Source organism: Asterias rubens, chromosome 12 (assembly GCF_902459465.1).
Source record: "Asterias rubens chromosome 12, eAstRub1.3, whole genome shotgun sequence".
In the NCBI taxonomy this organism is placed as follows: Eukaryota; Metazoa; Echinodermata; class Asteroidea; order Forcipulatida; family Asteriidae; genus Asterias; species Asterias rubens.
Window position 1 is genome coordinate 10,638,635 of NC_047073.1, and position 25,795 is coordinate 10,664,429.

The window sequence follows — 25,795 nt, forward strand, 5'->3', positions numbered from 1 at the left end:
AAGTTTACACTGCTTCAAAATTGATGATGGAGCAAGGCCAGGTTTGGAAAAAGTCACAAGTTTACTGACTGTGGTATAGAAGTAGAAGTTCGAATGGAGACGTCTGGATAGGTCGAGTCAAAACATGCAGTGAAAATTATAGGAACACATTGCCTTGGATCGGTCGAGTTGGTCTTTGAAAAGCATTTATGGCGTTTGTTAAACAATGCGTATGGTTAGAAAGATGTTTTAAAAGTAGAATACAATGATCCACACACATTTGACTTGAAATTGCGTGGTTTTCCTTTTACTTTGCGAAATAACACGGTCGGCCATTTATGGAAGTCAAACATGTGACTCCCATAAATGGCTGCAGTGTTTGTCGACGGTTACGAACGCTTTTCAAAGACCAACTCGACCGATCCAAGGCAACGTGTTCCTTTAAAAGCTTCTTAAAAATAAAGAGATGTCTGACATGTTTTTTACTGATCTGAAAAAGTTTTATTCTGTAATCACAAAAATACAGTGTGCTGTTTGATGTCTTTAGTTTAGTTTTGTAGAAATACTGCCTTAGTTATGGGTCATACCAAATTTAAAAGCAGTGTGTTCGCACACCAGAACAAACCAACATACAAAATACTTGGCACATAGAAAATTCAAGGTTGCTAATTTTTACCTTTTTTACTTATATTTTTTTATCTAATGCAATCCAAGATATTAAAGTTCTGTTTAAAATACCATATATTTATGCCTTTAATTTACTAACTAAATCCTCTTTGTATCATTATTGAAAACAGTTTTCCCTTTCGTATTACTGATGGCGAGAAATAAATTTGCCAATTATTTTAGTTTTTTTTTTTTTTACTGCAAAACGACTATGTGACATTGGAAGAAATAAAATCAACTACTTCTTTTGTTTGAGGTGATATACTTTCACAAAAAAACTTTAAATGTAATGTTCTTTCCACTCAAAGATATTTTTTTTTAATAAAAAGAACGTTTACTCCACCTTTTAAGCTGACAATGAACAGTGCATCCAATCAAAAGATCTAAATAAATCAATAGCCATTTCATTTTTTGTTTTACTTTATGAAAAACTGAATACATCCAAAGCGTGTCTAAATAATAAAGCATCTAGCAATGCATTGATAGAAATCATCCCACAAACTTGGTCTTTATGTATTTTCTTCAAAGCATTATACAGGATTAGTAGAGCTGACAAAATGGTCACTGACAGTGTTCGTGTTTTGTGTGATCAACCATGTACACCCCATAGAGTTATTTAAGAAATAGAGGGCGCACTGGCCTATATACGCGCCCGGCATGCTAAGTTGAACAAACAGGCATTGCTTAGCGTGTTTGTGCGGCCAGTTTGTAAGTTGACAAAACAGCATCGCGTCAGCGTTCAATAAACACAAACTCCAACATGTACTTCGTATTCAACACGCGTACATAATGGCACGCACGTCTCGTTGCGGTCCCGTCGTGTTTGTGCGCCCTCTAGTTCTTATATATAACTCTATGGTACACCCAAAACAAACCTGTGAATATCTTGGCTGAATCTGATGTGCGCGTCGGAATATAATAAACAGTGAAAACACAATTTTCAGCATGTCCTTAATTTCAGTTGTAACGACCAAAATCAGCTGTTGTGTTCTTTTGCACTTTAGTTTTACAGTCTTCTTGAATATGACTTCATTTCAGAGGGAAATATTTCACACAAGAAATGGCTTTAATATGAACTTCACAGTCACCATAGTTTCAGACTAAAATTAATCAATGGTGTTTTTATCCTTACCAATTCTGTATAACACCTTTATGACATCCTACTGGACTGCTAAATTATCACTAAATTCATTGTAAGGGCACATAAGCTTAAAACATAAAGGATGAAATAAATTTCAATAAACAGTATTTACATTGATGCAGATCCTACATTAAAACGAGCGGAATGTTTAATTAAAAAAATCCTAGGTTTTTAATCCGCCCTGAATTATTTGTAGTGATAAATATTTTATAGACTAAAAAAAAAATCATTAAGCATTGACAAAAACAAACAACTTGTAGGAAATTAGTTTCTAAGTCAATACAAACAATACTCCCTATCTTGGTTTTTTTGTTCAACGCATCTTTTTTAGTAATTCAATGCCATGCATAACCAACTAAATGAATTTCATGCCAATAACTTTTTTCTGGTAAAGAAATGACACTCCATCCAGTTCAACTAAAGAAAACACACCAATTTTGTTTCAATCTTTAATGATCAATATTTTGTATCTACACATTAAAGGTAGATTTCCTCACAAGCCCTTTGCAAGATCAGAGGATTCCAGATCTTAAAGTCAATGGGAGACTTTGTGGTCTATAGAGGGCAGCAGACTAACCAGGTGGTTAATGTATTGTCCTCGGGAATATGCCAATAGACCTTTTCGCAAATACCCATTGCGCAAGCACTAACTGAGGAATGAAGTGCATGCTGATCTAGCTAGCGATCAAACTTCATTTCTAGCTAGACCAGAGTATTTGCGATAAGGTCTTTTTTATTTTGCTATTAACTACATGAACAATTTACCTGGTATGTTTTTCTGCCACCTAGTTTAAAAAAAAACACTTGAATTCTGACTGATTTCAGAGCCTTAAATTGTTAATGCATAGTCTTGGGTTGTACAAATGAAGTGCCATTAAATAATCGGTGTTCTTCCGCAAACGGGTGCCGAGAGAAACTTCTTCCATTCTAAAATACAATCTAGATTTATACAATGAAATATACACCTAGATATTCTTCCTTTTTTTATTCTACAAAAATAGACTGACACTCTCAAGTGTTTGTACAATCCTAATAGAAAGGCTGCTCTTCAACAAACTATGTGCACACCTTTTCTTAAAAGTATTTTTGTTTTGTACAGATTTCTATCTTGGTTTATGACCAAGATTTAAGAATTGGAAGAATGTGATAGTTAATACTACAATTGGCAGAATCAGACAGTATACTGATGTCCAAAAGAGGTTCCCATTCCTGTTGCAACAGAATGGTAATTTTTGTTTTGTACCCAGAAATTTAAGGTGTCTTATTCACATTGTGATGTACTTTTGTTCTTTTAAGAACAAATCCGATTGGAGTTCTACATTTTAGCAAGAGCTTTCAAAATGTTATCCAATACACTGCAAGGCAAAAGTATCACTAACATTTATACCTTTTGAAAGTTGTGAGTTATCGGTTCAACTTTGACTCTTAGGCAATCCTTGCATTGGCTGCCGTTGCAAAGGTCACATAAAGGAAACGTGCACCTGTGTCTTGGCCATGCACACCTCTAAGCCACTAACAGCTCTTCATTGACCCCAGTGATGGCGCTGTATTCGGTTATGAGATTATTATGCAAGGGTTTACTGCTGAAGACCTGTCACAATTTAACTCTCATATTATGTGAAGCAGAGGCAATAGTAAAATCCGACACCTCGCGATCTTCACAAGAATGTTTCACTGAGTGTCATTCAAAACTATCTGCTGTACCTTCCAAATCTCTGTAATAATTCTGTAACAACAGATAATGGGAACTTCTTTGGCTTGTCATCGTATGTATCCTATTTTTGTACTCCTATCTACACCACACACACACACGCACATGGACAGTGATATCCACTTCATAAAACTCTTTAGCCAATCTGTACAATTTCAAAAAATAAATCTGGTGCAAGATACAAAGTACTGGTACATGTACATTCCTGACTTATAATCATCAATTTAAAATAAAAACTCACGGGTTAAATCAACAAAAGCCCCCCCCCCCCCCCCCACAAAAAAACAACAACTAAAAAACAACAAAACAAACTGTTATCTAACCGAGCTTTCATACCAGTAAATATATTGCTAAGAAAATATTCAATCTTCATTATCAAGGGATAAATGCATTCATAAAAATAGAAAAGTACAGTGATTGAATATCAAAGTTATTATTGTTTTTTTTTAATAAAGTAAAGACTTTGTCACTTGTGCTATTAAACAAAAAGAAACATAGAAAAAGTTTCTCCAAAAAAGAGTCCAATATCTACAACTATGTGACACACTATTTGAAAAAATACAGCTTTAGTTTTCAAAGAAGCTTATATATGTTTATCACATGGTTAAATGTTGTCATGTTAAAATTGACAGTTTTAAACTAAAGCTATTTTATGGACTTCAAAAATTCAAATTGACAAAATCAACTATCCTGCTTGCAGTTAATCCCACTTTTAAAAAAAGATTAAAATAAGACATCAAATACTAATTTATTTTATTATTGTTTTATCAAACATCAAACTCTAATTATTTGTAAAATAAAAACAGATCCTTAACTCGCCGTCTGTTTCCAACCTATTTTTAAAAAAAGATGCCATTAATTCATTTGGTCTGACTTGAATACAATGTGCAAACTTGTCTACTGCGTTAAGATTTCAGAATCACTTTTTTATTATTTATGTGTGGTTTGTTGATGAGCCTCAAGTCTTCCCTAAATCATCCTGAGATTATGTCGGCAAAGGTTTTTCTTTACCAGACTCCTCACTGACTTTCCATGTCATATCATCCCACTGCATTGAAATGAGGTCATTCAGCTAGAGAGGTCATATCAAAAGGTCATGTTTACTTATCAAAGACTTGTCAAAACAAGAGTGTACATTGATAAAGTCGTCTGTCAAATCCACATTGTTGCTTACTGACTTTTGAGGGTATGACCCTACAGGGTATGACCCTACAGGGATGACCCAAAACAGCATTAACCTTAGAGTTTGTTACCCTACAGGGTATGACCCTTCAGTCAATGATCTTACAGGGATGACCCAACAGGGACGACCCTACAAGGTATGGCCCTACAGAGTATGACCCTATAAGGAATTACCCAACAGGGACGACCTTACAGGGATGACCCTAGAGGGGACCTTCAAGGTATGACCTTCGACCATATGACCTTACTAAATACTCCTTGGCATCCTATTTCAAATCATCAACCTTCGTCACTCTCATCAACCAACTTGCTGCTTTGACACCAACTTGTCTCACTCTAGATCTGCTGTGGGATGTTACTTTGGATGAATGTCATGGGAGTCTTCAGAGGTCAGTTGACGTCAGTTGAGTAGGTGCTAGTGGGGTAAAGATGACCTAGTAGAATGCATACGTTGACCGGTACGGCTGCAATAACAATAAGAATCAACATATAGTTGAATGGTTGATTGTCTCACACATTAAACAACCAATCTTTTAAAAGGGAAGGAACACCATTGCTTCTTTCTGCAGCTTTCTTTTCTCCCAGTTACATCAATGAATCCAAAAAGAGGGTAAGAGGGAAAAGTAACAATTTCCCTTTTCGTATTGTTTGTACCATGAAAATCTACTATCAAAAGGAGCATTACAAAGACAGTGGTAGCATAAGATCTCAACAAAAATAACTGCTTTTCTGGGGGGGATTTTTCTGCAAAAAGAACCAACATTTTTAGTAGATCATTGTTGTTAGAAAAACATTATTGAAAGTATTGCTCGATATCTTCCATGTTAAGGTTTCAAACACTTAGTCGCCCGTTACCCTGCAGCACTTTGAAAAGTTATATGGCCTCAGCCTACTTGTGGGAAAAAATCTCGTTATGGGATATTAAAATAAGCTACGACTATTCCACTACGATCAATTAGACCTTATGCATTGACTTCATCCTGCTTCTACTTTAAAGGAAAATCGATGATAAAACAATGGAAAAATGCAGTTAAGTACACATGGTGCTTAGGATGGGGCACTGAGATGGGGCACTGAGCAACTTCATTTTTGACCTCTCCGCAAGGGTTCTCTGTTCAAGTGACATCATGTGCATAAGGTCTATAGTACAGGAATGAGATTCTGAAAAAAAATTAAAAAGACCTGAATATTGTTCATAGCAGGAGGTGAATAACACACGCATGCTTCAAAAGTCAATTTTTAATTCTGAATTGAACACAAAAGGACAGATTTTCAAAGTTGGAAAGTCGGAATTCCGCCAAAAGGCAGAAGAATCTCATCCCTGAATAGTGAGTCATGCAGCTGCAGTATTTATCCAAATTTTAAAGGGAAAAACTTCACATTTTTCCCCCAGATTTTTATGGCACACTGTGAAACCAAAAATGAGATCAGCTAAATTTGCATGCCTGTAGTTCATAAGAAAAGCTCGTAAGATTCATTCCAAGGAGAAAACATACAATCATTGAAAACTGCAGATATCGTAAAAAGGTAGCTTTTTTCATTACAGATAAGAAGCAATGCAAGATAAAAAGTAAAAGATTAAAAAACAGGATTAGCACACACAAGCCTGATGGTTTATGAGAAGAAAGCAAAGTTAGAATTTTCTACAACTACTGGATCCACTCTGTGTACAATGCTGCCCTCTACTGAGAAGGAAAGCACCAGTCCTAAACAAATTAAAAGGCTCAGTGACCACATCTTCCCTGTTAGCTGGAAAAACGAAAAGCGTCTGGTGCTACTGGAGACCTGTGTAAAATGAGCCCTCAACTGTTAGTGCACAGTGCGGATGGTCGAGTATTTGGAAAAGCATAATCATGTGCAGAGTGCAAACGGCTTTGTGACAAAAAATAGCCAAGGTTAGAAAAACTGGTTAGTAGCTAGTCTTCGTTCATGTCTGACCTTTTCAGACTGCCAAGTTAGTATCAGTATGGCAGTAGAAAAATGCAGAGAAAACAACCTTGAAACAAGACTAGACTAGTTAGTATCAAACACATAAATAGATAATCTTAATGACAAATACAATGTACATCAGGTGCAATACATATGCTGGTCTTGCAGTGATTGAGAACTATGATGAATTTATTTCTTGGGTGCTTTACATGCAGTGTGATTGTTCCCCCTCACTCCTCTCAGTCCCAATGCCCCACCCCTTTATCTTCTCCTAGATGGTTTCATCCAAACAATAAGGTGCAGAGTGTAAAATGAAATTATTGCATGCTGTGAGGATTGAGTTTCAGGCAACACTCGCAAACCCTAGTAGTATAGATTGGTTGGAGGCAAAGTCTGAAAACTGCATGTTGCAAATGCAGGCATGATATGCATCCGGGTGCAGTTTCATAGAGCTGCTGAAGCACAAAATGCTGCTTAACATATGTTTGATAAGGACAAATAAGCAGGGAACCAGTCACAGACTGCATACATAATATGGTATCTTGGCTGACAACCTCTTTCTGCTAAGCAAAATTGTTTTGCGCTTTGCTGATTTTTATGGTTAAAAGCAGCACTGACTTGACGGAGAAACTGTTTGTCCACAGTCTGCCATTTTGGGAGTCAAATTCTATGCAAACCTCACCCAAAACAACGCAAGATTTTGATTACGCCAGTTGAACCGCAACAAGAAGTTTTTGGGGGACTTTTCAGACTATCTAATAATATTATCTAACTGATGTGAAACCCATTGCATTGGATGCTGTGGCGAGGTCAAATACTAGAAATCATGCGCATGCCGCGAATTACTAACAACAAGTCTTCCTTTGACCTCAGGACCACAGTGAAGGCACTGTCCTGGCTTGTCACATCATAGGCAAGGGGGTCTATTCCGATGAAATCAGATTTGAATATGAAGAATATCATGCCTGCAAATTGAGCCAGAGAGACATGTGCACACGATAAAGGGACATGTGCTTGCAATAAAATCAGGTGAACAGCTAGCTGTGAGTGCAGGGTTTCGTGTCGCAGGAAAAAGCAGATGGCCCACTCAAGTCAAGCTGCAAGAGGAACGGATTACTAGCCACGCGAGGATGCTTCAAAATGATGAGGAAAAGTTTGAGCAGCCACACACAAGTGTGAGGGAGAAGAAACAAAACTAAAATAAATAAAACCACATGAGAGTTTTGCCCCTAACTGTCTAGTCATGTTGTGTGCACACTGACTCACCGCCTACTGTCATCGAACCTGTACATTTTATCATGTTCTGCATACAACTGTTGAATCATCTGCATGGCCGAGACCAGAGGAAAGAGGGAGGTGGGAAGGGGGTAGGTGGGGGAGGGGAAGGTAAATACGCTATTAAAGGAAACTAAAGCACAGCATGCAGACTCTTTATACTATTTAAACAAATATACACACATGGGCCCGATTTCATAGAGCTGACTAAGCAGACAATAGTGCTTACAATTATGTGGTTTTCTGCTTAGCAAATATAAGCAGGACACTATTCACAAATAGTACATGTGATATGTTATTTTAGGCTGGTCATCTTATTCGGAAGCAAAGTTGTTTGGTGCTCAATAGTTACTCATCAAAATTGGGCCGTACACTTTGTGAAAATTTGCTTGGCATGATAATTTCTTTGTATGCATATTTTAGAATCGCATGAGGGGCGAAGTCAATAAAAGCTGAAAACAAAACTCCTAACTCCTTAGCACAGAAAAATCTTGCTTAACAGAAACAGGTTAAAACATTTTTGCTCATCAGTTCAATTTGCTAGACACCATTTTCTGGTTAACAACTTCATGAAATTGGGCCTTACTCTTTGAGAATCAAACAATAGTTTGTTGGCTTTAAGGAACTAAGGAACAAAATATCAACTAATTTTCCGCCCTCAAAGGTTGAAATTGGAAGTCAACGACAAGTGTACTTGTTCCAAGTAGGTTGACGCAATATAATTCCAGCTTTTAATAGGATTTTAAATCAACTTTGATCCAAACAAAACATTTATAAGAAAAAAACCAAGCAAGAAACTCAACAAATGGGAACTTGTTCAAAGTCTAATGTGTTAATTCAACATCATGAACTAATGGAATTATTAAATAAAAAATAACACTGAACTGATCAAAGCGAATAAGTTAAATGACATTCATTTTAATTTTCACAAAAAACACACAAAATGTTTGTTTTTACCTCAGTTTACGAAAAACTTGTTTTTATAACATTTTATTGGTTAGCGACTAATTTAAAAACTAGAAAATTTTGGAACCACAAACAAATAACAACCAAACCTTAGTAACGACACAACAACAAAAGGTCACTACATCATGGGGATCACAAGGTCACAGGGTCACAAGGTCATAGGGTCACACTTACTGGTGTAGTTCGTGGGTGGTATTTCAGTGAAGTTGGCAACGAGTAGTCACCCGTGTTATGCCCTGTGCTATACTCTTTGTTAATCCTAGTCGTGCTATACGGTGGAAGTGGGGAGGAGAAAGAAGGAAACTAGACCTGTGTTATAAGGTTAACATGCAGTTAGGGGTCTTGTGTTAAAGAGTCTCCTTCCATCTCATGAAAGTGAGACATCAGATGGAGTCGATTTCGCAAAAAAAAAATAGAACATGCTTTCCAAATTGCAAAGACACTATTAGACACAGTATAAAATATTGAGAACCCCTGGAAAATAATCAAACTGTTTCGGTAGAAAAACATACTTTCGATTGTAACCTAGACTTAAAACCTTACTCTAACACTACCGTACCATATCATATACCCACTCCAGCGCCGCCCCCCCCCCCCCCCCCCCCCAACTCAGCCACCCACCCTCCCTTACAGAAAGCACAAAACATGAAGACCATTTACCATTTAGTGTATAACACGGACTGGTAAGTAACAAGTGAGCAGGGGAGATACCCCTACAACATTAGGGCAGCCCTACCCCAAGCCTGTGTTTCAAAAGGTAAACACCCCCAACAGACAAAAGCAGTACAATTATGAAATTGGATCGCCAGTAAAAAATTAACCTGGCACATCTACACATCATCGTCTTTGAACAGTATGTCAAGATTGTTACAAAGTCAACAAAGCTCAACATGTTTTAGTCAATCTCAAAATGCAGTCAATGCTCATGCTCAAGTTAGAGAGGGAAATCCATTCCATATAACTAATGACACGTACCGATCAAGTCTTGGCGGGATCATTTGACATGTTTGAAATAGAAGAAACTGTGGAAGGAAATTATTAAGTTACCAGACGTTTGAATAAACCATCTTGGATCTTCTCGGGCAGTCTAGTCTCTTGACTCGCATACCGACACTAAGGCGGTATCCGAAATTGGTGGCTACTGCTACGACTGGATCATCACCTCATTATGCTTTGAAGTATAAGAGGTCCTTAGCGACACCCTTATCTACAGTCATAGTTGTAGCATTACATGTACAAACTCAAGAAAAGGAACCCACAGTTTCCTTTTCTCTTTTAAGCTCAGATCAAAAGGAGATTGAAGTCAACATCTTCAAGTCGGAAACCTTGTGGGGATAAATTGTGCAACCAAAGCCCAAATCACCTTCACCTCAAAGCAAGCAAACACACACAGGATTTGTGTTGGGTTTTTAAAATTGCGAAAAAAGCACCGTGAAGAAGCAGGAACCAAGAATTTGAGAAGGATTTGAGAAGGAAGTATTGAGGCTTTAATGGATAAGAGCTGCATTTCTGATCCAGTCTTTGTCAAGTCATACTTGAAGCAAAATTCTATCTTTCTACATTAGGCATGTAACTTCATAAAATGGTTTAGGCTTGGCAAAAGCCATCCATGAGAGACTTTTGGACGGTCCTTTTTAACAGTTTAGCACCAGTAGTGCGCAGGCTCAGACCTTCCCACACAATACTAAGCATGTGCGCATACGCTCAGAGTCGCTAAAAAGGACCAGTATGTCTGCTGCCGCCAGCGTCTCAAAAGTCTCCCATTGATGCTTTGTCAAGACTATCTGAACGAAAAGATCATTATTTGCCAGCACTTTAACCTAAAAAGTTATCCAGTCTCGAAACCTTTATTCTGGTATCGGGTTTGATTTTACCTTTTGAGGGGTGAGCTGGTAGCAGCGGAATGTCTCGTGCTTCTTCTTGGTGCTGCACTATGGCTAGCGGCTGATGCTACCTTGGTGCTCTTCAATGGGGAGCTTGCTACTGGACTTGAGGTTGAAGACGTGATCCTGGATGGCACGGCGACAAAGAAAGAACAGTTAAACAAGGAGTTGAAAATCAATCCAGTTTATTTCAAAATGAAAGGTAGGTTTGAGTAATAAACATACATGCGTCATAATAAATTTAAACCGTTTGTTTAAAAAATACAATCTCAATTTTAGTAACTTACATGTATTCTGGATTATACAAAAAAAATTAAAAATACTTGATGACCAACCTTGCATTATAACAACATATTTATTGGTGTAAGAATTACTTATTGGAAGGTTTTGTATCTTTCAGATATCATCAAGCCAACATCTAATCTTAGCTCTCCTGCCTATCAAGTCTTTATAGACCAATCCGATGAAACAAAATTGGTAGTGCCCTCTATTGAACAAATTAACAACAGCGGTGTTTTTTTGTGCCAATCTAGGCACTGAAGACACCGCAGCAAATGGCACGTGGTGCTCAACACTTGCGCGCCCGGATTGGTGTATAAAGACAATGAGGCTGTGTTGGTGTTGAGCGGTTATGTCTGTTGGATTCTCTGCCTCGTAAATTCAACAGCTACGGCTGTGAGTCAATTACGAGTCAATGCAAATCAATTACATAATCAAGCGCCCTTATAGTGTCAAATCCAATCTGCTTTACCACCAACCCTCCCAAATATTCTTGTAGACCTTTCTACTGTTGATAAATGAACCGCAATGGTTGGCATGGACAGCCGAAACAACAAACTACATCTTACTTTTTGCCCGTTGCTTTTGTCCTGTAGCGTGAATCCACATGAGTTGATATGGACCGGGTAAAGGAATAAGAAATACATTAGCTGTGCATGGAAACAACGATCAGGAACAGATCATGCCGACACACAAGACTCAAAGTTTGTTTTCACACAGATGTGGCAATCAGCATTCAAACAGCACAGGTCCAAGACACATTGAAATACACGCAGCAAGCAGAGTATCACTTCAAAACTTTCCTGGTATTCTTGCATGGGCCTTTTTTACATACATGTACATCTTACCCACCGCAGAACGCTCTGAAAACATGGAGGTTTGAGTTGCTTTTCTTTCAAACAGAAGTGCCCTTTATCAAAGGAAAAAAACTAAACCAAGATACATATAACCAGTAAAAGAGTCATAGCTAAAAAAAAAAAAAAAAGGGCTGAATCTAGGCTCCAACATTTGTTGAAATGATGGCATTTCCACCTTTTGAAAACCCCTGCAGTTATAGATTGCAAGGGGGCCTCAGCGAACAGTATCATCAGTGGTAGGTGAGCAAACAGCATGATTTCTTCAGTATGTTTGTGGACAAAATAACGGAAATTTTGTCACCAGGCAGACATCAAAAGGGTACAAATTCAGATAAAAGTCTGAAAATCTTAGCTCAATTTATGTGCTTTTGTTAAAATCTTCTAAAAACAGTTGAACAATACTTGGGGGCTGCTATTTTTTTTAATTTGCTGTTTCACAAATTTTTGGTTGAAATATTAACATTCTTTAATATTTTAGTCAATCTCTCAGGATCATTTTGATCACTCTTGAAAGAGCTGGTTGGGATTTTTCTCTCAATGTTTTGACTCATGTTCCTTGGAACGTCCTCAGCTCTATGACATGACATATCAGGGAAGGCACCACGACTTGAATCCAAATTATTAAATGTACCCAAAAGTCAAACATTTGCCAGCAGTTCTAGGCTGGCCCTAAACACAGGTATTAGAAAAAACAACCACCCAATACAAACTGCCACTGCAATTACATGTGAATAGAACTGACGACGGATGCAACAAAAACAACAAAGCCACGCTACAAAATCAAGCCTTGTGTTAAATAAAATCCCATGCAATCGACACAAACACAGATTCATGCACAAAGGAAATCAGGCCAACCATTCCAACTAAACAATGATATCAAAAACAATCTTCTTTCATTCCACATTTTCTCAGACTACAGGTCTGATACTTGGTTCTTGCAAGGGCAAGGCAGCTCTTCCTTTGTAAAGGGCGCCTCTATGAGGACAATCTCAATTGCAAGGAGCACCAAGGCAATGACCAGGGGCATGGAGGCAGTTGGCTGTTGATTTGTTAAGTATCAGGCCTGAAAACTGATGCTTTTTGATTTTTCGAAGGCTTGAAGTCTTTTAATATTTTTGTAGGCATCTGAAAGCACACAAAATTGTGCACCGAGGGTGTTTTTTCTTTCATTATTCTCTTGCAACTTTGATGACCAGCAATTGAGTCCAAATGTTTGTGGTTTGTTATTTATGCATATGTTGGGATACACCAAGTAAGAATACTGGTCTCTGACGTGTCCAGTGCCTTTTAACATGTTTAAGGTAACATTCATTCGACATTCATACGGCATTTGAAAAGAAATAGACAACAAGCCACAATTCCACAGCTCAATAAATACCAAATTACCTCAAGAAATTACGAAGAGCTTGATTGCTAAAGAAACAGAAAACGTGGGAGAAGTTTTATTAACATGTTCCTGCAATGTGACATTACATTCCTGGATAGCTAATACAAGTCAGCTATTTACTTTAGACTTCAAAAAATAAAAGGCAGTAAAAACTAACAAGAGGGATGTTTATTTATAAAATGCTCTACTACCACCCCTGGGCTCAAATTTTACACTGGACTACAGGCCCGAGGCCAGTAGTTTTAAAGGCAGTGGACACTTTTGGTAATTACTCAAAATAATCATTAGCATAAAACCTTATTTGGTAACGAGTAATGGGGAGAGGTTGATAGTATAAAACATTGTGAGAAAAGGCTCCCTCTGAAGTGACATAGTTTTCGAGAACGAAGTAATTTTCCACGAATTTGATTTCGAGACCTCAGATTTAGAATTTGACGTCTCGAAATCAAGCATCAGAAAGCACACAACTTCGTGTGGCAAGGGTGTTTTTTCTATCATTATTATCTCACAACTTCGACGACCGATTGAGCTCAAATTTTCACAGGTTTGTTATTATATGCATATGTTGAGGTACACCAACTGTGAAGACTAATCTTTGACAATTACCAATATTGTCCACTGTCTTTAAGTTTGTCAACTGAATAATAATACCTCACAGTATCTTGTACAGAAAACAAATTATGTTGCAATGTCAACATCTGATAACATACATTTAAATTATGTTTGAGTAATGAAGTCTACTTTAACACCCATAAAGACAAATGAGTAAACTCTTCTCTTACATGCTTTCAGTGCTTGTTCAATTAAAAACAATTTAATGCGTGTTAAAATGTATGAGGAAATGTTTTCTCATTTTTGTTCGGGTCATGTGAAAAACGTTCTGCAGCCGATTTCACGAAACGCTAGGATTAATCTTATCTCGAGTTAGGACGAGTAACCCGTCCTAACTTAGGATGGGTTCAATGCGTCCTAAGGTCTTTAGATACAGATTTTAACTCATCCAAAGTCCTAAGATTAATCCTAAGTTAGGAAGAGTTTGGTGAAATCGACGGCTGGTCCAGTAAACATTTTGAGCTATAAGCCATTTCATCTTGGGGTTTTTCCCCCAAAGTGAGCCCTGCACCATCAATGATTTCATAAATTTATCTTAGAAAAATTAAAAGATATTGCACAATCTCACTAATGCCTACAACTACTTTCACCTTAGTTTCAAAATACATTCACCTTAGTTTCAAAATACATTCACATCAGATGTAAATTTGAAAGTGTAAAAGCGATAAACCTGAAAACAAAAAGGCAGAATCGACAGGATCACTAGATCCCCCAAAAATTAGTTTAGGTTTAAGGATCAAGAGGCAATCATCTTGAAACATCGTCTTACCTGTGAGGTTGGGTTGTCGATCTTGTATGAATCTTAGCATCATCCATCCTGGAATAAAAACAACAGATTTCAACACTTAGCACACATTGGCAAGAACAAAATGCCTAAATCTTAAATTTTACATCTGCCAATCAAGTTACTTAAATTAAAGAAAAGTTAAATTTTGTATTTTTCCCTTGCATTACAACAAAAAGAGTTTTAAAATATTGATAGTACAAGACGCTGACTTTAAGCCACCCCCCTTCCCCCTAAAAAACTGAGGGGAATTACAATGGAAAGTAGTTGCTCACAAACTCATACTTCAAAACTTGTATTTAGTCTAAACATCAAAGAAGTGGTGTTATCCAGATCAAAGCAGGGCCAATTTCATGACTCGGCTTACCGTTTAATTTTGCGCTTACAGTGCAAACCTAGAATTTCTGTACTAGCTGTGTGAGCGAAGAATGCCTAGTGCTATGGAGTATGCACGCGCACAAGCGAAAAAATCCCTGCTAACCAGTGAAATATGCTGAATCTTTGCTAGCCGTAAGCAGAGCCATAAAATTGGGTCCTGTAGCTGTAACTCTCACCCACTTCATAAGAGTTTATAATTTATTAATTTTGTTTTTTACCCATACAACGATGTGTGTCAGCACTGTATACTCAGTACTTTCCCGAGTCCTGTGAAAAACTACCACAGGCATATTACCTAGGTGGGATTAGAACCCACGACCCTTTCAATTCTAGAGCAGTGTCTTACCAACTAGACTACTGAGATTGCCCGGTAGCTAGAGGCAGTTTGAATCCTATGTTTTGGCAGCGGGTACCGCAACGATATACATGTAATAGATACACCATACACCCATACACCGATTTGTGTTAGCACTGTAAATACTCAGTACTTTTCCCGAGTCCTGTGAAAAAATATCACAGGCATATTACTCGAGTGAGTTAACAAATTAACGTACAGCCACCAGTCCGCTTCGATCATGAGGAAAAAAGCCCCTTACAGGTTTTTTTGTTTAATGTTTAAAACACCCTGTCCAATCATACCCTGGATCCAACCCGCACGCCCTCAATGGAATCCCAACATACTTCAACGCTCCTGTTGTAGCCGACCGGACTTTTCTGGACACTTTCAGCTGTCGCAGTTTGTCTCCTTGTGTCAGCGCACCGGAGGTGTGCGTCTTGGATCGCAGGGAGTAACTCTCATCATTTCGCTCCTAGAAATACAAGAAATCATTTAATGGTCAATAATAATCGTCAGTAATTTTTTTTTTAAATAACACTTATGCTATTCATTTTGGGTTTTACCCAAATACACCAATGTTTGTTAGCACCGTCTACTCAGTGCTTACCAGAGTTCTGTGAAAAAAGTAAAGGCATATAACATGAGTTGGATTCGAACCCACGACCTTTTCAAAGAACTTGGGTAAGTACTGAGTACGCAGTGCTAACACAAGGTGTTTATGGGTAAAAACCAAAATTAATATTCTTTATCCCTGATGCAAATTTAACATCTATTAAACACTTATGCTATTAATTGGCTGGCTTACAGTACATCTGTTCCAGACAATCAAATAATCATGATCTTTGTGACTTTAAGACATAAAATAAGGCCTTAGCACCAGGGTCTAATTTCATAAAGAAGGTAAGCACAAAAACTTGCTAAGCACAACCAAATCTTGCTTTCAAAAAACCCAGCCAGAATACCATACAGTTACCAATTCTGTGACTGGAAGCCCACACATTTCTTGATTAGCAAATAAATTTGCTCAGCAGAATTTTCTGCTTAACAGCTTCATGCCTTTTTATTCACAGCTTCATGTATAGTTCCCAGCTTAAACCTAAATGTAATTGCTTGTATCTGATCCCCTGCAAATTTGTGCTAAGCAGTAACTTCTCCGCAACAATTTTCTGAATGATTACCTCATATGAGTGGTCGTTGTCTGTGATTGATATGTCATCCACAGCCCTGAGGATGTGTGACACCCCTTGCTTGTAGTTCATCTGACCCTTCCTGGTCTTGGATCGGGATATATCTCCTTGAACCCACATACTGGCTTGCTTCCTGGAAAGGAGGGAAACAACAAATGTAAACATAGCGGACGATGATGGTACACTGCAGTAAACATTATTTAGCAGTGTTGTTGACTTTAGTCGGTGACTTGGACTTGGGTCGGACGATATAATATCAACCAAAGAATTACGTCAGTCGAATTGGGTCAATATGCGTTAAAGAAAATTAAAAGAAGAACAGCAGAATTTTTAGGTTTTCAATACATGTACATGTACCTCTAGTTATAGGAGACACGAATATTGGCTACTCTTTATGATATTTGGTCCATGGGAAAAAAGGTAGGAATATTTTACAGAGTACAAGGGCTGACCTACAGTTACACATGGTGTGGTTTAAAGAGATATTTCATGCTCAGTGCAAAACAATCCGATATCAAACTACATGTAAAGTAGGAATAAAATCATGCCTGATGATATCGAAAGGAAATTTTTTAAGCACTTTGAATCCCATCCAAACACCCTTCGCTATCCCTGCTACTATTCATACCCTTGGCTATCACTGCTCCTAATAAATGGACCTTAAGCACACTTGCATCACTCTCAACTCCTTGGTAGTATGCAGCAGCGGCAGCCAACGAGGCCAACAGGTTGCTAACCATTCACATCAGCAACCTCTCCCCTCCTGGGCACCAGGTACCTATTTACTCCCGGGCGATGAGACACAAAAACATGTCTAAAAATGTCTTGCTCAGGGACACACATGACATAACCAGGAACCTGGCCAACACTCCGACAACCCCCCCCCCCCCTCCAGTCCAATGAGCTAGACCGGACACACCTACAATGAGGGATCAACCCAAGCATAACACTCAACTCAACAAGGGTTTACTAATCCAAGCCTTGTACTAAAAGGAAATACCCCCTAATCAGAAACATCATGTGTATTACTCACTCCTCCATGAAGTGTTGCTGGGGTCCGATGACGGATCCTGGTCTGGTTATCCGTAACCAGGCTATACACTCAGCTGCTGTCATACGATAGTGCTTCATCATGTAACATCCTATTAGGGTACCTGTCCTTCCAAGGCCAGCTAGGGGGGGGGGGGGGATGGAAAAATGGGGGATGGAAAATAAGGGATAAAGTCAAAATCGTAGCAGTGTCAACATTTCAATAACAGTATTTCCATTCTTCAAAACTTGAATGAAACCACGTACAAACAGCAACGTTGGAGGCAAATTAGCATCCCCGTAAAGGCACTGCCGTTGATTTCACCAAACTCATCCTAACTTAGGATTAATCTTAGCACTTAGGACGAGTTAAGTTCCCTATCCGAAGACGTTAGGATGCATTGAACCCATGCTAAGTTAGGACACGTTACTTGTCCTAACTCGAGACAGGATTAATCCTAGAGTTTCGTGAAGTCGGCGGCTGGTCACTTTTGGTAGTTGCTAAAGACCAGTATTTGGTTTACGATAATGTACATGTACGCATAAAATAACAAATCTGTGAAAATCAACCCAAAGGGTCCAAATGTCAACAGTTGTATTTTCATTAATAAAGCCGTTCAGCAAAAAATTCTGCTTAGCACATTTTTTGGCTAAGCAAGAAATGACCATGGTACCAGTCACAGCACAAAGATACCAATGATCAACAGTTGTATTTTAATTAATACTGCCATTAAGCAAATTCTGCTTAACAAGTTTCGTGGCTAATCAAGAAATGACCAGGGTAAACGTGTTTTAATTAATTTTAATAACAAGACAACGAACTGAGAAATAAAAGAAAACAAATTTTATTTGTAATCGTGTTTTTTACCTTTACAATGCACAGCAAGACCGCCCTCAGCATTCTCCGCTATCGTGAGGAACTGCTGAACGATTGCGTCACTGGGTGTGCTGCCGTCAATAAAGAACAGATCGTAGTGATCGAATCCAGCATCTGTGAATCGCCTGGCATCGTAGATCTTCTTGTTGAGCCGGACTATCGTCGTGATGTTGTTCTTCCGGAAGTACGGGAAGTACGCCTCGGGGGCATGTAATGGATATCCTGGTTGGTAAAGAAAAATTAAACAAAATAAAATAATTAGAAAATATTAATTTAACCTTGCCCTTGACAATTCAAGATATAGTAATAACTACTACAGGTCACGTGACTGCTGATCGAACTAATGAACTTGGCCCTAATGAACCTTGGTCATAAAGCTGTCAAGCAGACAATTCTGTTTAGCAAATTGATTGGCTAAGCAAGAATTCAGTGGGGTACCAGTTGCAGGAACAGTTAATTGTATGGTACTCTGGCTGGAGTTTTTTGTGCTAAGCAAGTTGTTGTGCTTACAGGAAAGAAATTTGCTTCTAAAGCAGTATTTTCTGCCTAGCGACTAAATTGGACCCCTCAAATTATCTCATGTTGAATAATTGTATTACCATTTTCTATCTTGCTCTTGGGATGAGGCCCGCTAAAGGCAAGGAACTTTCCAGGTAGGATCCAGTTGAAGTCACCGTTTTCCACTCTCTGTTAAACAATTTAAAAGTTGTTAATACCAGAAAAAAAATTGGGCCAAGTACGTATTCTCACTTGGTGTATCCCAAAATGCATAAAATAACAAATCTGTGAAAATTGGGACTCAATTGGTAATCACAATGGTTTATACTATCATCATCTCTCCATTGCCTGTTACCAAGTTGTTTATGCTAACTATTATTTTGAGTAACTACCAATAGTGTCCAGTGCCTTTAATGTAAATGAACATGTCATTTAGCAATAATACAATACCTATGTTCATACAATTGTGATTTTATTTTTTTAGTATTTCCAGAAATGAAAGTTTGCGAAAAAACAAAGGAAATAGCCAAACCACACTTAACCTTGCACAGTTGCATGCCTGTGTTTATATGATGTTATCATAACAAATTGCAAGATTCTGTACCATTATTTCTCAACCATTGTCTACTACGAAACAAATAAAATCCCTGACAGGTTGGTTCTGAAAAACAGTAACCATGGCGTTGTTCTGCATGTAGTTATTTCACTTGTTTAAAGGGAAGGTACACGTTTGGAAATTGTCAAAGACCAGTCTTCTCACTTGGTGTATCCCATCATATGCATAAAATAACAAGCCTGTGAAAATTTGGGCTCAATCTGTCATCGAAGTTGCGAGAAAATGACAACACCCTTGTTGGACAAATTTGTGTGCTTTCAGATAAGAATAAAAGATTCTAGCTAGAAGTCTTTTATTATTTTAGTGAGAAATTACCTCTTTCTCAAAAACTACATTACTTCAGAGGGAGTCGTTTCCCACAATGTTTTTATACTATCAAGAGCTCTCTAATGCTCGTTACCAAGTCAGTTTTTAAGTTAATATTTGTTTCGAGTAATTACCAAACGTGTACCTTCCCTAAGGTTTAAGTTTGGTAACCACTCTTAAAATTAATGTTTTGGTTAGTAGAAGCCTACAACTGCAGCTAAAGCATTTTGAGAAACTCTTCATTTTGAAGTTATGTAAACAGATTTAATACGAGAGCAGTAACCCTTCTCATCTTAGATTGTGGATCGGAATTATTCTTCCTGAGTGGACATATTTGCTCCAGATTTTCAGCGATATCTTTAAAAAAAATGTGACCACCTTTTGAAATGAAATTTTCACAGGTTTGTTTTATTGTATACTTATGTACATTGATACAGGATTAAAACAAACAAACGTTTCCGGAAAAACCACAGGTACATGTACACTTTGCCTTTGAATGAAATGAAAGACACTGATCGCTGGAATTAACTATTTTCAACATACCTCATAGTGCTCGTACTCTTCCACGTCGAAGGTTTCAAAGTTGAGGAAGTTGTGAATTATTGCTTTATCTGTGGCTTTCAGGCAGTCAAGGAGAGTAAGGTTGTACGTGCAAGCACCGTATGAAGCATCCCTGAAGAAAAATGAAACAAAACAATATAAATTAATTAAACTTGTTAAAATATTCTTGCAATATGGGCTCCAATGGTTGGTATACCTACAGGCCTATACAGGGCATGTCAGAGTTTCTTTTGTAAAGGGCACCTCTTATGAGGAAATGTAAATTTCTACTGGGACATTTGAAGTGGCATCAAGGCACTGTCAAGGGGGCACAGAGGCAAACTGCTTGTGAATATCAGTCTGTACATGTCTGAATATCAGTCTGTATCAGTCTGTATGTTAAAAAAAACATCATCAAGAACTGTCTTGCAATACAGAAAAACTCTTTACGTAGGCATATGTAGGCCCTTTCACACTAAAGAAAATCTTGTGGACACGGTCCGATCCGTTTGCTCTGGACTGATCTTTTTCTGCCTCAACATTTCAACACGCTGTTGATCAGTGTAAAGCGCCTGATCAGTGTTGAAAACCAACACTGCTCGGGAGGTGGAATGAGAAATCTTGATCCGTGTCAAAAATTCCAATACGTGTTGAAAGGAATAGTGTTAACACCGCTGGGTTTGATTTCAAATCGTTCAGAGTGTGCGTATAGTGCCATACGCAAACTGTAGTATGGGAGCTTTCTGCTTTGACCCATGTACATGTATGTACAGTGTAGGACCAGGGCAGTGTGAAAACCTACAACCTGATTTTGCACACAGCTAGTATAAGCAGAGGTTTACACGAGTCAATATGGAGTTGACAAGTGTAAATTTAAACAAGAGTCAGAGGTCGATAGTGTGAAAAGGTCGTAACGATTATAGATTTAATGTAACAAATTTGTCGTATTAATTTTAAGCACTAGAGTCAGTCAGTCAAATGTTGATGGATCTGATATTAATCAAGTCATTGTGACATGTAAACATAAAGCATAGCCTCAGTATCAATGTTAACGATTTGTTTACAAATTGCACAAAGTGGGTCATTCTACTCTTCCTTGAGGGTAAACTACTGTACAAAAGGTCCAATATTTCACGGAGGCAACAAAGGCGAAAAAGCTCCAGTAGTAATTTATGATTTCCTCACAGTACGGTACATGTAGGGTGCCCTTTACCAAGGAGAAAATGCCTTGGTGCACTCTGCCCTTACCCTTTAAAAAACGAAGCATACAGGCCGTGTACATATGTGTACAGTGGTTCTTTACATCATCATGCAATGTATTCTGAATAAGAACCTAGATTGTAAAACGGTATTTTCTGTTATTCACCTAGCCTGTCCAAATGATCATATCATTTATCATTTAGTTTCCGCCACCTTGATTTGTGTACAGATGTTTAGTGTAGGAACAGTACAGATATAAACATGCGCTGTCAACAGTCTACAATTCATCTCAAGCCAGTAATGTGCACTGTTCACCGTGCATCAACAGTATTGGCATTCCGCAATATTTATGCACTACTATGCATCCGAGCCTACACTACATGATCTTGAGAATTTTCATGCTCAAGATGTCTTGACCCACTTCGTATGGAACAAGCTTGCCCTTGGGAAAATTAATAATGACAGGGGCTTTGTGGGATGACTACAGGCGTCAGCCTGGAGTTGAAAATTAGATTGGGGGAAAAAAAGTGCAGGAGGTGGAGTTCCAGAGTGGAAGCTATTCTGCATTTGTTATTTAGTGCACTCGGCAGAGTTTATTCTGTATTTGTCACACTATGGAGGGGTCACACTATTGAAACGAATTTGCCGATACACATCTTAGTCTGGCACAGGTAGACCTACATGTACAATTGGCATTGTATGAAATTTAAGAACTGTACAGAAGAGGTGGTACACAACAATACCTGTACACGCACACGTACGTATGTACGTACCATGTTATATATCATGCGGCAACGCTTTAGAAATCTATCAAGGGAGTCAATTAACAAGTCAACGTTTTAGAGGCCAAGTATTGTAATTTGCATACTGATGTAGGGTACATGTGGGGTCTATACATTGTAATCTTAACTGTAGGCCGTACATGTACTTGATGTATCCCTGGTCTGAAGTTTGTGCTTGAAGCCCAAGTGGGTCCATTTACAAATAGCAGCTTTTGCACCACAATTAAGCTCAGCACAATATTTGTGCTCGGAAACCAGACAATATTTAATACTGTTTTTACATATATCAGCCAAAATACCATACCGTATTTACTGTACCATTTGCAACTGGCTTCCTGCTTATTTTGCTTGAAGCAACAAAAAAACATATTTTTGACAACTGTGCTTTAAAAAAAAAAAAACAGAACTTATCTAGATACGATATTAGGCCTGGGTTCCTCCTTGGACAAGTAAGTGATCAAGTTCTAGTCACCTTTTCAGACTAAACACAACTCTTTACAGATCTACCATTGAACAAATTACATAACTTGGAAGAGATCAGTTTACAGTTACATGTATAAACAGTGTCAATAACACCTCCAGGTAGATATTTAAACTTCTACACAAATATCACCTTTAAACCAGCCTCATGATAAACTATAACCGTTAATAATTTCTTTACAATCATTTGTTAACTCCTCAAAATCACCCAATCAAATTTGATCCTTCCAGTGTATACAAAAACATTGTTCACTTTACAGTCAGACCAGACACAAGTACCTGTGCTAGCCACAGGTATATTAATGTCCATAACAACCCTACGAAACTGGTAATCCCGGTTTGTTTGTACACACTTACAGGGGTTTCACACAGCCATTGAAACACCAGCTCAGAGTAAATCTCTCATAACAAACACAGCATACAAAAGCTGTAATAGATAGGAACAGACACTGTATAACAAGGACCATGAACAAATGGGCTTGGGGCTTGTGTTACCAGGCAACTGGCAACAGGTGGCTATTGGGTATTTGAATGCAGCACACTGAGTGATCATACTTGAAAACGCTACATGTATGTTGTTATGGCATTGTGGATCTCTGTTTTACATGTAAATGGTCCATGTACAATGAGCAGTTTCCTTGATGTTCTGTCATGCAACAAGTTGCAATGTGACATTACAACCTTTTTATTAAATGTGTATATTGCAAAACTTTCGTCAGTTGAATGGCTGTGGCATGTACATGTACACAATAGGCCTGGGCGAATAATTCGAATATTCGGTTAATGGCGAATAGGTTTTCCTATCCGTAACCGCGAATGCCTTTTTTTTCTTAATCGGATATCCGCAATGGGCGCGAATACCTATTTATAAACCGGATAGTCGCGGGCGTCGGGCGACAACTGAAAGGAATGTTTTGTCTGAATCCTTAAGAAACTTCTATTAAGACAGCATAAAACAGCATAAATTAAGTATTTAACTATGCTTACCTCCGTGAAGAGTTAAAACAACATGACATTTGTGACGTAATATGTTCAAAGATTACGAAAGTTTTCCTTCACCTAGAGTCAATCGCGATCAAAAGAATTAGCAAATCGCCATCTTTAAATTAGATCTGGTTATTTTTATGAATGATCCGAGTGACACTGTCTAAAACTAATATCAATCCGCCCATAAGAACTCATTCACAAATGAACAGTGCCCTCTAGCGGTAAAAAAATACATATATTTTAAATTTATTTATTTTTATAGCGCCCTCTAGCGACGAAAAAAACTATTCGAATATCCGGTTAATTTCGGAGAGTTGGTCAGCGGTAACCGAATACCAAAATTTCACTATTCGCCCAGCACTAGTACACAATACACTTATTACGTACATTGGGAAATTATCTACTAAAATTTGCAATAAGAATGATCCAAACTGGACCTTCATCGAAGTTCATATTTCAATTGTAAAGTAAATGCAAAAACAACAAACATGCGGTGTGTACATGTTCTAAACAACTCCATAAAAGGCAATCATTAGAATAGTCCCTGTTAGTGAATCCCTTGTTATCATGAAATGTATTTTTATCATTTGTACAAAACAATTTTTTCCAGAACAAATTTAAGCCGCTTCTAAATTGGAAGGATATTGCTAAGAACGTCAAATGCATGATGGCGCAATAATCTTGTAGCCACTATGAGCGGTGCACTTAAAATGTTAGGCGTTGCTGTATATACATGTAGCTGTCAAATTCGGTTAATGCCTTGGATTTTCCTTACAGAGGTGCCAGGCCTTTGCACTTTCAACGCCATTGCCCTAGTGCCAGTGCTACATGTATATAATTCAGAATATTGTGCAAACTTTGTAAGTTTGTGACGTCATTTCCCATTTTGCAAAATCTCAGAAGATGAATCTCGTCTTCATAACAAGTGGTAATAACAGGTAATAAGTCATTACCTTTACATGATGTACATACGGATGTATGTAAGTCAGTTTCAACATTCAGACATTCCAACCAAAATACTTTTATCAGCAAAACATTCTTGATTATTTGTGGAAGTAGGGCCTAGCACCAGGGCTACTTTCATAGAGCTGCTTAATGGCCGTTTTTGTGCTAACTGCACAGTTTTCATTTCATCATAGCACTTGGAATGCATGCTAACGTGCTTTAAAATGTGCAAAAATGAAAGACGAAACCATGCAAATGGTACATGTACATGCATGAAAAGTTGCTTGTCCACTAAGGAGCAATATGAAATTGCCCCATTGGGCAGTCGGCACTTGCATATTAATCTACCCAAATAGTGCACAACACTGATTAGAATCAGTTGTCATCCAAGGTGACGGAGTTATATATTACAAGTTGATATTTGCTCGGCCATTACGAAGTTTGGTTTCATATCAAACAAGATAAACCACATGTAGTATGACACTTATCACACTTGGTGTGAAGGTACAAAACCAAAATCATTAAAGGCAGTGGACACTATTGGTATTTACTCAAAATAATTATTAACATAAAACGTTGCTTAGTGATGAGTAATATGGGGAGAGGTTGATGGTATAAACATTGTGAGAAAAGGCTTCCTCTGAAGTGCCACAGTTTTCGAGAAAGAAATAATTTTCCACGAATTGAGGTCTCGAAATCAACCATATAAACGCACACAACTTCGTGTGACAATGTTTTTTTTCTTTTATTATTATCTCGCAGCTTCGATGGCCGATTAAGCTCAAATTTTCACAGGTTAGTTATTTTATGTATGTTGAGATACACCAACTCCAAAGGCTAGTCTTTGACAATTGCCTTTAAAGATAAACTAGATAGGTCACAGTGTAGCTAGCAAGGACCTTGTTTGTGCCTGTTTGTGTTATAGTATTACCACAATGTAAATAAATGAACTTTGTATTATTTAACAAACTTTTAATGGTGT

General features: G+C 37.9%; 1 protein-coding gene across 4 annotated transcripts in view; it reads right to left on the reverse strand.

The window, feature by feature from the left end:
- Nucleotides 1-3,770: 3,770 nt before the first annotated feature.
- The window catches only part of LOC117297929 (dual specificity protein phosphatase CDC14AB-like), a 32,823-nt gene continuing 10,798 nt past the window's right edge, over nucleotides 3,771-25,795 (reverse strand). Inside the window, exons 6-18 of one of the 4 annotated variants that reach the window (XM_033781114.1) lie at nucleotides 20,423-20,552; nucleotides 19,059-19,146; nucleotides 18,451-18,681; nucleotides 17,587-17,725; nucleotides 16,545-16,686; nucleotides 15,711-15,838; nucleotides 14,637-14,684; nucleotides 13,255-13,281; nucleotides 11,581-11,601; nucleotides 10,724-10,858; nucleotides 9,024-9,117; nucleotides 7,875-7,933; nucleotides 3,771-5,143 (exon numbers count right to left, since the gene is read on the reverse strand). In XM_033781114.1, the coding sequence (XP_033637005.1) occupies nucleotides 5,095-5,143; nucleotides 7,875-7,933; nucleotides 9,024-9,117; nucleotides 10,724-10,858; nucleotides 11,581-11,601; nucleotides 13,255-13,281; nucleotides 14,637-14,684; nucleotides 15,711-15,838; nucleotides 16,545-16,686; nucleotides 17,587-17,725; nucleotides 18,451-18,681; nucleotides 19,059-19,146; nucleotides 20,423-20,552 (1,291 nt within the window). In that variant the 3' untranslated portion in view covers nucleotides 3,771-5,094. The remainder of the gene's footprint in view (nucleotides 5,144-7,874; nucleotides 7,934-9,023; nucleotides 9,118-10,723; nucleotides 10,859-11,580; nucleotides 11,602-13,254; nucleotides 13,282-14,636; nucleotides 14,685-15,710; nucleotides 15,839-16,544; nucleotides 16,687-17,586; nucleotides 17,726-18,450; nucleotides 18,682-19,058; nucleotides 19,147-20,422; nucleotides 20,553-25,795) is intronic. The other 3 variants (XM_033781116.1, XM_033781115.1, XM_033781117.1) reach the window with 3 other exon arrangements.